This window comes from Macaca fascicularis, chromosome 11 (genome assembly GCF_037993035.2).
Source record: "Macaca fascicularis isolate 582-1 chromosome 11, T2T-MFA8v1.1".
NCBI classification, from domain to species: domain Eukaryota; kingdom Metazoa; phylum Chordata; class Mammalia; order Primates; family Cercopithecidae; genus Macaca; species Macaca fascicularis.
This window is the reverse complement of record NC_088385.1, coordinates 84867339-84879920: the sequence shown is the minus strand read 5'-3', so window position 1 is coordinate 84879920 and position 12582 is coordinate 84867339. Positions and strand designations below refer to the sequence as shown.

Below are 12582 nucleotides of genomic sequence, written 5' to 3'. Positions count from 1 at the left end.
AGTGAAACTTTCAACTCCAAAGTTATTTTTCCCTCAAGTTAAATTGGGGGTGCATAATTGAAGACAGTAAGAAAATATTTGTCCTCAAAGCAGTTACAGGCAGCTTCTGACAAGCTAAAAAAGAAGAAAAATCAAGCAAATCAGCAAAACTCCTCCTGTCTCCTTCCCACGTCCTTCACTACAAAATCTGTTACTTAAGAAGCATGTGAAAATCACTCTGAAAAACAGAAGCCACATGTGTTTCTCTCAACAACAGAAAAACCTGGTGGCTTATAATGAATTTATAGGAATCCTGGATTCTTTAGTCTCCATGAACGAGCAGAGGAAGGGCCCTTCAACACTGAATAACCTCAGATATCTCATATTTTCTCATGACTTTCTGGGAAAACTTACACATTTGTTTATAGTGAATGCATTCTAGTAGACCACCTCCCCTCTTCACACAATGCTGATGGAGAACAGGGCCACTTACCCACTGTTGATGTCATCAGTCCTGAGACTTTTCCCAAGGATATCACCATCACTCATATATCCACCCACATCGACTTCAGAAGACATGTCCAGGTCACTGCTTGCTTTCTCATTCATGTCAATCTGTGACATGTTTCCCAGCCGAGACACAGCAGCTCGACGGAGAGGCGTGGTATACATGAACCTCGAGGGGTCTGTGTGGATGAATCGACTGGTACCACTGCGAGGATAGCCAGCACCCAGGGAGGGAGCATCTCCTGCCTGAAGTCGCGGACATGCCTGGCCCAACCTCCATGTCATGGGGGTGGGTCGACTTGTCAAGTTGGGTATGCTCCTTCCATTCACTTCTGTTGTCACAGTGCTGTCAAATGTTGTCTCCAAGGTGCTGTCAAATAAAATGGAGAAATAACTAAACTCTGGTTCACTTAGGGCCACAACCTAGAATGCATGATGACAGAAAAGGCTAGAGTTGACGGTCATCTCTTATAAACATGTCATCTTCCTGAAAGCTAAACTATATGTTCATTTTGAGGTCAAACTGTGGAAAGGGGCATACATTTTATAGATTTTGGTTGTTTTCAAAAGAAAGGCCATCAGTACACCTTGGGTAAAACAACATATTGCTTTACATTTTCAACAAATCCTTAACTCATTGTAATCTTCCCAGACCTATTCTGAAAGTTAACTACAATTATGTTTGAATGTCTCCCTACCACCCTGCCTAGATGCACTTCAAGTGCAACTTGTGCCACTATTTTCTAGGACAGGTATTACAAATCCACTTAACGGTGATGGCAGTAGTTGCAGTAACTAATTCCCTTGAACTGGAGGTTATACTGAAAAAGACACAGATAGCAGATAGAGATGAAAGATAAATAGGTATATGTGTGAATTTTCAGTTTAAGGATAATTATGAATCAATTTTTATATAAAACAAGAGAGGAAATAGTAAGGGGAAACTGAAATCCCATCTCTGTCATTATAAGAAAAGTTAAATGTTTGTTTGTAATTATTTTTTCTTTATTGGCTCAAATATATGCAGAATTGAAAAAACCTGTGGCTTATCTGAGTCCCACGAAGACTGGACATAGTCTCTTCTAAATTCTGCCTCAAATCTGCTATGTTTTTAACGGTTCTCATTCTTCTTGTTTCAGGGTCTTCACCTAGGAAAGCAACATGATAAATTGACTATTCATGACATTTATTGTCCTCAAAATAATTGTATACATAGATAAGTAAGTCACCACTCCTTAAAAGTAAAAGGATATGTAATACACTTCAAATAACTATTATCTACAAATTATAATTCTTTCTACAAATAAAATGTGAATAGATACAAATGTAGTATCACAAGTAATAATTTTAAGTGGTGATAACACAATAACACTTTGTAGGTTTGACCTTAAAACAAAAAAAAAATCACTTGGAAATATGCTGTATACCAATCCATGTTGCTGGGATTAATTAAAAATCTATGATTATGACCTGAGAAAGATGGCTGAATAGGAACAGCTCCGGTCTGCAGCTCCCAATGAGATCAACACACAAGGCAGGTGATTTCTGCATTTCCAACTGAGGTAACAGGCTCATCTCAATGGGACTGGTCAGACAGTGGGTGCAGCCCACAGAGGGTGAGCAGAAGCAGGGTGGGGTGTTGCCTGACCTGGGAAGTGCAAAGGGTTGGGGAACTCCTTCCCCAAGCCAAGGCAAGCTATGAGGGACTGTGCCTTGAGGGATAGAACTATCCGGTCCAGATACTATGCTTTTCCCAGAGTCTTCACAAACTGCACACCAGGAGATTCCATTGGGTGCCTACATGACCAAGGGCCTGGGTTTCAAGCACAAAACTGGGCAGCCATTTGGGCAGACACTGAGCTGGCTGCAGGAGCTTTTTTTTTGGTACCCCAGTGGCACCTGGAATGCCAGTGAGACAGAACCATCCACTCCCCTGAAAAGGGGCCTGAAGCCAGGAAGCTAAGTGGTCTAGCTCAGTAGATCCCCCCGCCATGGAGCCCAGCAAGCTAAGATCCACTGGCTTGAAATTCTTGCTGCCAGCACAGCAGTCCGAAGTACACCTGGGACCCTGGAGCTTGGCTGGGGGAGGGGCGACTGTCATAACTGAGGCTTGAGTAGGCACTTTTCCCCTCACAATGTAAACAAACCTGCTGGGAATTTTGGACTGGGCAGAGCCCACTGCAGGTTGGCAAAGCTGCTGTAGCCACACTGCCTCTCTAGATTCCTCCTCTCTGGGCAGGGCATATCTGAAAGAAAGGCAGCAGCCCCAGTCAGGGGCTTACAAATAAAACTCTCATCTCCCTGGGACAGAGCACCTGGGGGAAGGAGCAGCTGTGGGTGCAGCTTCAGCAGACTAAAACATTCTTGCCCACTGGCTCTGAAGAGAGCAGCGGATCTCCCAGCACAGTGCTCTAGCTCCGCTAAGGGACAGACGGCCTCCTCAACTGGGCCCCTGACCCCCATGCCTCCTGACAAGGAGACACCTCCCAGCAGGTGTTGACAGACTCCTCATACAGGAGAGCTCCAGCTGGCATCTGGCGGGTGTCCCTCTGGGACCAAGCTTCCAGAGGAAGGAACAGGCAGCCATCTTTGCTGTTCTGCAGCCTCTGCTGGTGACACCCAGGCAAACAGGATCTGGAGTGGACCTCCAGCAAACTCCAAAAGACCTGCAGCAGAGGGGCCTGACTGTTAGAAGGAAAACTAACAAACAGAAAGGAATAGCATCAATGTCAACAAAAAAGATGTCCACATAAAAACCCCATTCGAAGGTCACAGACATCAGAGGCCAAAGGTAGATAAATCCAAAAAGATAAGAAAAAAAAGAAAAAAACAGCTCAAAAAGGCTGAAAATTCCAAAAACCAGAATGCCTCTTCTCCTCCAAAGATCACAACTCTTCACCAGCAAGGGAACAAAACTGGACAGAGTATGAGTTTGACGAATGTACAGAAGTAGACTTTAGAAGTTCTCCTCCAAGGCCTTCTCCTCCTTGGAGGAGAACAAACTCCTCCAAGCTAAAGGAGAATGTTATAACCCAATGAAAGGAAGCTAAGAACTTTGAAAAAAGGTTAGAGGAATTATTAACTAGAATAACCAGTTTAGTACACAAGAACACAAATGACCTGATGGAGTTGAAAAACACAGCACGAGAACTTCATGAAGCATACACAAGTAGAAATAGCTGAATAGATCAAGAGGAAGAAAGGATATCTGAGATTGAAGATCAACTTAATGAAATACAGCATGAAGACAAGATTAGAGAAAAAAGAATGAAAAGGAACAAACAAAGCCTCCAAGAAACATGGGACTATGTGAAAAGACCAAACCTAGGTTTGATAGGTGTACCTGAAAGTGATGGAAAGAATGGAACTAAGCTGGAAAACACTCTTCAGGATATTATCCAGGAGAACTTGCCCAGCCTAGCAAGACAGGCCAACATTCAAATTCAGGAAATACAAGGAACACCACAAAGATACTCTTTGAGAAGAGCAATCCCAAGACACATAATTGTCAGATTCACCAAAGTTGAAATGAAAGAAACAACATTAAGGGCAGCCAGAGAGAAAGGTTAGTTACCCACAAAGGGAAGCCCATCAGACTAACAGTGGATCTCTCTGCAGAAACCCAACAAGCCAGAGAGAGTGGGGGCCAATATTCAACATTCTTCTTTTTTTTTTTTTTTTGAGACAGAGTCTCGCTCTGTCACCCAAGCTGGAGTGCAGTGGCACAATCTCGGTTCACTGCAAGCACCACCTCCTGGGTTCACACCATTCTCCTGCCTCAGCCTTCTGAGTAGCTGGGACTACAGGCGACAACCCCCAGGCCCGGCTAATTTTTTGTATTTTTAGTACAGACGGGGTTTCACCGTGTTGGCCAGGATGGCCTTGATCTCCTGACCTTGTGATCCACCGGCCTTGGCCTCCCAAAGTGCTGGGATTACAGGCGTGAGCCACCACACCCGGCCTCAACATTCTTAAAGAAAAGAATTTTTAACCCAGAATTTCATATCCAGCCAAACTAAGCTTCATAAGATTCACGTGCAAAGACTCACATAGGCTCAAAATAAAGGGATGGAGGAATATTTACCAAGCAAATGGGAAGCAAATAAAAGCAGGGATTGCAATTCTAGACTCTGATAAAACAGACTTTTTATCTGTTTTAAATACAAAAAAAGATAAAGAAGGTCATTGCATAATGGTAAAGGGATCAACGCAACAAGAAGAGCTAACTATCCTAAATGTATATGCACCCAAAACAGAAGCACCCAGATTAATAAAGCAAGCTCTTAGAGACCTACAGAGACTTAGACTCCCACACAATAATAGTGGGAGACTTTAACACTCCATTGTCAATATGAGACAGATCAACGAGACAGAAAATTAACAAAGATATTCAGGACTTAAACTCAGCTCTGGACCAAGTGGACCTAATAGACATCCACAGAACTCTCCACCCCAAATAAACAGAATATACATTCTTCTCAGCATCACATCACACTTATTCTAAAACTGATCACAGAATTGGAAGTAAAACACTCCTCAGCAAATGCAAAAGAACGGAAATCCTAGCAAATACTCTCTCAGACCACAGTGCAATCAAATTAGAACTCAAGGTTAAGAAACTCACTTGAAACTGTACAACTACATAGAAACTGAACAACTTGCTCCTGAATGACCACCGGGTAAATGAAGAAATTAAGGCAGAAAGCAATAAGTTATTTGAAACCAATGAGAATAAAGAAACAAATACCAGAATGTCTGGGACACAGCTAAAGCTGTGTGTAGAGGGAAATTTGTAGCACTAACTGCCCACAGGAGAAAGCAGGAAATATCCAAAAATCAGCACCCTAACATCACAATTAAAAGAACTAGAGAAGCAAAAGCAAACACATTCAAAAGCTAGCAGAAAACAAGAAATAACTAAGATCAGAGCAGAACTGAAGGAGAGAGACACAAAAACCCTTCAAAAAAATCAGTGAATCCAGAGCTGGCTTTTGAAAAGATTAACAAAATAGATAGACTGCTAGCCAGACTAATAAAGAAGAAAATAGAGAAGAATGAAATAGATGTAATAAAAGATGATAAAGGAGATATCACCACTGATCCCACAGAAACGCAAACTACCATCAAAGAATACTATAAACACTACTATGCACACAAACTAGAAAATCTAGAAGAAATGGATAAATTCCTAGACACATACACCCTCCCAAGACTAAACCAGGAAGAAGTCAAATCCCTGAACAGACCAATAACAAGTTCTGAAATTGAGACAGTAATTAATAGCCTACCAACCAAAAAAAGCCCAGGACCAGACGGATTCACAGCTGAATTCTACCAGAGCTACAAAAAGGAGCTGGTACCATTCCTTCTAAAACTAGTCCAATCAATAGAAAAAGAGGGACACCTCCCTAACTCATTTTATGAGGCCAGCATCATCCTGATACCAAAACCTGGCAGAGACACACACATACACAAAAAGAAAAATTCAGGCCAATATCCCTGATGAATATCGATGCAAAAATCCTCAATGAAATACTGGCAAACTGAATCCAGTAACACATCAAAAAGCTTATCCACTGGCCAGTGCGGTAACTCACGCCTGTAATCCCAGCACTTTGGGAGGCCGAGTGGGGCAGATCACGAGGTCGGGAGTTCAAGACAATCCTGGCCAACATAGAGAAACCCCGTCTCTACTAAAAATACAAAATTAGCTGGGTACAGTGGCATGCACCTGCAGTCCCAGCTACTCGGGAGGCTGAGGCAGGAGAATTGCTTGTACCTAGGAAGCGGAGGTTGCAGTGAGCCAAGATCATACCTGTGTGATGGAGCAAGACTCCATCTCAAAAAAAAAAAAAAGAAAAAAAAGAAAAAAAGCTTATCCACTATGATCAAGTTGGCTTCATCGCTGGGATGCAAGGCTGGTTCAACGTATGCAAATCAATAAACATAATGCATCACATAAACAGAACCAATTGCAAAAACCACATGATTATCTCAATAGATGTAGAAAAGGCCTTTGATAAAATTCAACACCCCTTCATGCTAAGAACTCTCAATTACTAGGTATTGATGGAACGTATCTCAAAATAACAAGGGATATTTATGACAGACCCACAGCCAATATCATACTGAATGGACAAAAGCTGGAAGCATTCCCTTTGAAAACCTGCACAAGACAAGGATGCCCTCCCTCACTATTCCTATTCAACATAGTATTGGAAGTTCTGGCAAGGGTAATCAGGCAAGAGAAAGAAATAAAGGGTATTCAAATAGGAAGACAGGAAGTCATATTGTCTCTGTTTGCAGATGACATGATTTTATATTTACAAAACCCCATCTTCTCAGCCAAAAACTCCTTAAGCTGATAAGCAAACTCAGCAAAGTCTCAGGATACAAAATCAATGTGCAAAAATCACAAGCATTCCTATACACGAATAATAGACAAACAAACAGACAAATGAGTGAATTCCCATTCACAACTGCTACAAAGATAATAAAATACCTAGAAATACAAAAGGTATGTGAAGGACCTCTTCAGAAAGAACTACAAAACACAGCTCAAGGAAATAAGAGAGGACACAAACAAATGGAAAGACATTCCATGCTCATGGATAGGAAGAATCAATATCACAAAAATGGCCATACTGCCCAAAGTAATTTAGAGATTCAATGCTATCCCCGTCAAGCTACCAGTAACTTTCTTCATAGAGTTAGAAAAAACTACTTTAAATTTCATTTGGAACCAAAAAAGAGCCTGTATAGCCAAGATAATCCTAAAGGAAAAGAAGAAAGCTGGAAGCATCATGCTACCTGACTTCAAACTATACTCCAAGGCCACAGTAACCAAAACAGCATGGTACTGGTACAAAAACAGATATATAGACCAATGAAACAGAACAGAGGCCTCAGAAATAACACCACACATCTACAACCATCTGGTCTTTGACAAACCTGACACACACAAGCAATGGGGAAAGGATTCCCTATTCAATAAATGGTGCTGGGAAAACTGGTTAGCCATGTGCAAATAACTGAAACTGGATCGCTTCCTTACACTTTATACAAAAATTAACTCAAGATGGATTAAGGACTTAAACCTAAGACCTAAAACCATGAAAACCCTAGAAGAAAACCTAGGCAATACCATTCAGGACATACTCATGGGCAAAGACTTCACGACTAAAACACCAAAAGCAATGGCAACAAAAGCCAAAATTGACATATGGGACCTAATTAAACTAAGGAGCTTCTGCACAGCAAAAGAAACTATCATCAGAGTGAACAGGCAACCTACAGAATAGGGGACAATTTTTGCAATCTATCCATCTGACAGAGCTAATATCCAGAATCTACAAGGAATTTAAACAAAATTACACGAAAAAAAAAACCCATCAAAAAGTGGGTGAAGTATATGAACAGACACTTCTCAAAAGAAGACATTTATGCAGCCAACAAACATATGAAAGAAAGCTCATCATTACTTGTCATTAGAGAAATGCAAATCAAAACCACAATGAGATACCATCTCACACTGGTTATGATGGTGATCATTAAAAAGTCAAGAAACAACAGATGCCAGAGAGGATGTGGAGAAATAGGAATGCCTTTACACTGTTGGTGGGAGTATATATTAGTTCAGTCACTGTGGAAGACAGTGTGGCAATTCCTCAAGGATCTAGAACCAGAAATACCATTTGATCCAGCAATCCCATTAATGAGTATATAACCAAAGGATTACAAATCATTCTACTATAAAGACACATGCACACGTATGTTTATTGCAGCACTGTTCACAATAGCAAAGACTTGGAACTAACCGAAATGCCCATCAAAGATAGACTGCATAAAGAAAATGTGGCACATATACACCATGGAATACTATGCAGCCATAAAAATGGATGAGTTCATGTCCTTTGCAGGGACATGGATGAAGCTAGAAAGCCTGTTGGTGAGTGGGGGGCCAAGGGGAGGGATAGCATTAGGAGAAACACCTAATGTAGATGATGGGTTGATGGGTGCAGCAAACCACCATGGCATGTATCTATCTATGTAACATACCTGCACGTTCTGCACATGTACCCCAGAATAAAAAAAAACTATGATCATTAGGATCCTAATTATTTCAAGGTGTTTCTAGGTGTACTCAGAATACTTGAGGTAAATTTGTCCTATGTAGAAAGTACACATTTGGAATCTGGGGAATAAAGTAGAAACCTTTTATTTTTTTATTTTTATTTTCAGACAGAGTCTCACTCTGTTGCCCAGGCTGGAGTGCAGTGGCGCCATCTTCGATCACTGCAACCTCCACCTCTAGGGTTCAAGCGATCCCCCTGCTTCAGCCTCCCAAGTAGTTGATATCAGGCCCTCGCCTCTATGCCCGGTTAATTTTTGTATTTAGTAGAGTTGCGGTTTCACCAAGTTGGTCACGCTGCTCTTGAACTCCTGACCTCAAATGATCTGCCTGCCTTGGCATCCCAAAGTGCTGGGATTTCAGGTGTGAGCCACCATGCCCGGCCAAGGTCTTTTCTTATGGAAGCAAGAGCTTTTGAAGTCTTTCATTAGACTTATGGACAAAGACTGACAACATTGAATGGTTTTATTTTTAATTACTTCTCCAGTTTCTACAGTTCTACCAATGATACCAGAGCTCAAGTAAATTCCTAGGCATCTAAACCCAAAATGTTTGTATCTAATGAGCATGAAACAAATAGCTCTGCAAGTATGACTAATGCTGGCCTGATACAGTCACCACCTATCAACTAGGGGCAGAAGTGTCCTTAAGTCATTTTGTTTATAGTCATCCAATACTTCCCAAGCTAGTAGCCTTCTAAAGCCAGTGAGTCGAGGTAATAGGAAGAGCATGAAAAGAGAGTAGTCTAAGCACAATTTTTGTTGTGTTCAATTTGGACCAAAGAGGGTATCTAGTGATGGGCACTTTCGATAAAAGTGAAAACAGAAAGGAAGGAGGGAATTGGAATGGATACGTTAAGAGAAGGACAGGGAAGGAGAGGAGACAGAGAAAAAGGAAGTAGACGGGATGGCTGGGAAGGGAATGGAATGGAAAGAGGTTGGAAGAAAAAGAAAGGGAAGGAAAAGAAAAGCAAAAAATAGTATGTATTAAATTACACTATGAAAATTGTCACATAGAGAAGTCAAGATGCATATTTATAATCTGTTTTAGGAATATAGCTAACTATTTAACCTGTTAATTTACTTCCTTAACATTCAGGCCAGATTTTTAAAAATCTATAACAAATGTGCCCCTTTAACACTTATCATCACAATCATACAGTTGGTGGGGATTTCCGAGATTGTCTTGCCTTAGCTCTTGGCCATAGCATTCATCTGTCTCACGTGGGACAAGGTCATCTGCCTCTGCCTGAAAACTCCAACATTGGAAAGGCCTCCACCTCACCAGTAAGAGATGGTTCCTTCCAGTAGCAGTCAAAATGTAAAACATTTATGGGGGATAAGCAATAATTTGTCTCCCTTAAACTTTCACCCAGTGGTTCCAGTGGATCTGAAACCAAATGAACAAATTTACAATATCTTTACCAAGGCAGCCACTCAAATATTGCAGGACAACTGCTAATTCCTTTACTAGATTTTCCAGGCAAACATTACTACTTTGTTCATTATTCCTCACTTTGGGTGGTTGCCAAAACAGCCACCATTGTGCTGCCAGCCTGTAAATTTCTGTCCTTGAATTTATAAATCATTTGAACAATTAAAGTATACTTAATAAGAACATCATTATTTCAAACATAAAGTACTGAGAAACTTTGCTGAAGCAAATCTTTTTAAAGAATAATAAAACACATTTTGGGATCTCATGCACATGACAAACTTTCTCTACACTAATTAAATTAACACAATCACTAATCCTATAGCTTAACACTATTCTTTTAGCACTCAGAATTGTTAATAACCCTTGAGACTGATCATATTCTTCCTGGAAATTCTTCCCATATTTCTCCTCATACATATAATACAGGGTATTTCAGAAATGGCTATAAAGAAGTCTACCTTTCACTTCCAAATAATCTGATAGAACTATGAAGAAAAAGAAGAGTTTTGTAGAGAAAATCTTACAGACTGCAAATAAAATTATTACAGTCAAGGAAGAGACATGCAAAGAAGAAATTAATGCAAACCTGGTCAAAATAAGTGAAGGGGACAAAACTGGAGAAGCACTAAACCCAAGATTCAATATGAAAGATTTCATACAGTTATTGACATCATAGATTGTAGGTGAAAGACAAAAAGTCATGAAAGGAGTATGTTGAGATGACCTTTTTTTATTTTCGTGGGGGGAGGTACAAGTAATTGACCTCACACAGATTCCTAGAACGCATCATTACATGTTCCTATCCCTTCCTCCTTCCCCTAGGAAAACTTTTAAGTTGTAATCCAGCTGCATCTCAATCACTTGCCAACTGGAATATTAAAATTAATATCTCAATTATATTCCATCTTTTTATATTAATTTTAAGAATGTTGTATTTTTAGACACGTCATTTCACTAAATATATTTTCACAACTACTTCATCTCCTTTTCAATTTCTTTTTTCCAATCCAACAGGTATCTTAGATCCTTGGATTCTTCTAACTGAATTCATTGTTTATCTGGTTTCTCTCATGTTTTAGAACCACAGCCTCCCTCATTCCTTAGGTTTTTTTTATTATGACATTCACTTATGACATTGCCCTCCTCATGACAGACAAATGGACCTTTTCTTCCCAACACTTATTGAGCTAAACATAACTGCTGGCTTATTCATGTCACGAAAGATAATAACAAAAGCAGAATTTATTGCAGTAAATGTTTTCAATGACCCACATAAGGCAAGATAAAACTAAATGTACTCACAAACCCCTAAGGACTGATTGCACAACCTTAATTATCCTGTAAATTTGTATCTGAGTGAGGTCCAGAGGCTTTGGGGGAAAAACACAATTGCAAAGTCCAAATATAAAAGCAAAAATAAAATTAAATGCTTAGTAACAATAAAAGTTACCAGAAAAATGCACATGAGAAGTGTATTTAATCACAGTAATGTTGGGGGAACTCCTACTTGCATAATCTCAAAGTCAACCATTATTCCTGAAAGAGGCTTCCTATGTGTCAAACACAATGGAACGGCTTCCACACATTTTCCAGAATGGTATATTCTAAAATCAACTTGAGGTTTTAACATTGGTGCAAAGTGCTTTCTCACTGCTCATAAGGTGTTCTTTGAGTAGAGAAAAAAAATAACAGCATCCATTTGGTACTTCTACATTACTATTTGGTGGCAGAAAGACCATTTAATCTGTGATCCTGTTCTTAATTTTTAGGCTTTAATTATACACATTGTAATTAACACTGTCAGCATTGCCATCTTTTAATAGGAAATCAAATCTATATGAATAAACCGTATTCTCAGAGAATTTAGCCATCTACCCCATCCATATTACAGATGTTATATAGAGTACAGCTTCCTGATTTATTGTATGAAGTCACTCTAGTTTTGTGGATGGCCCTAGTAGTGATTTGGATGAAAATTTTTAAACTCCTCTGGTTAATCTTGACACTTTGGGGAAAAATAACAAAATGTGGCTAAAAGCTTTATAGTTACTTATAAAATACGCTCCTATACAGTTATAGGACAAATCTTCATCTGTCTAATTTAGGAGGATATCTAAGAGTAAAGAGTTAAACTCAAGGAACCCCACGTAAAAACTAACTTGGAAGAGGCCATTTTGAGTCGTAAGCAGAACCTATTGAAGCACGTGGCAGAAATTCTGAAATTCCTGTGTGCTGTGGGCGTAGATATATTCAACAACTTAACATGTATCATTATTTAGGGAATTGCATCAGAATGCTTCATTATCTGGAGATATGATTATTCATATCACAGCTATTTGAATAAACTTCCCCTTACTTTTTCACTTGCATTTTTGAATACTGGCATAAGTAGGAAAAAAAATACTGAAACAGAATAATCACATAAATACAATAAGCAGATGCTCTTGAAAAACCAAGGCATACCGGCTTCTTTTGAGAGGTTACCCTCTGACAAAAATACTCCAAGTTATTTATGCACAAAAAGGCAC

The 12582-nt window shown here is 39.7% G+C and overlaps 1 protein-coding gene across 16 annotated transcripts in view; it reads right to left on the bottom strand.

Annotated features, from left to right (window-relative positions):
• Window positions 1-12582, bottom strand: part of NAV3 (neuron navigator 3) — a 381439-nt gene that overhangs the window by 159006 nt on the left and 209851 nt on the right. For all 16 annotated transcript variants that reach the window (XM_065524605.1, XM_005571609.4, XM_065524606.2 and 13 more), the window contains 2 exons: window positions 1526-1634; window positions 473-856 (listed from right to left, as the gene is read on the bottom strand). In XM_065524605.1, the coding sequence (XP_065380677.1) occupies window positions 473-856; window positions 1526-1634 (493 nt within the window). The remainder of the gene's footprint in view (window positions 1-472; window positions 857-1525; window positions 1635-12582) is intronic.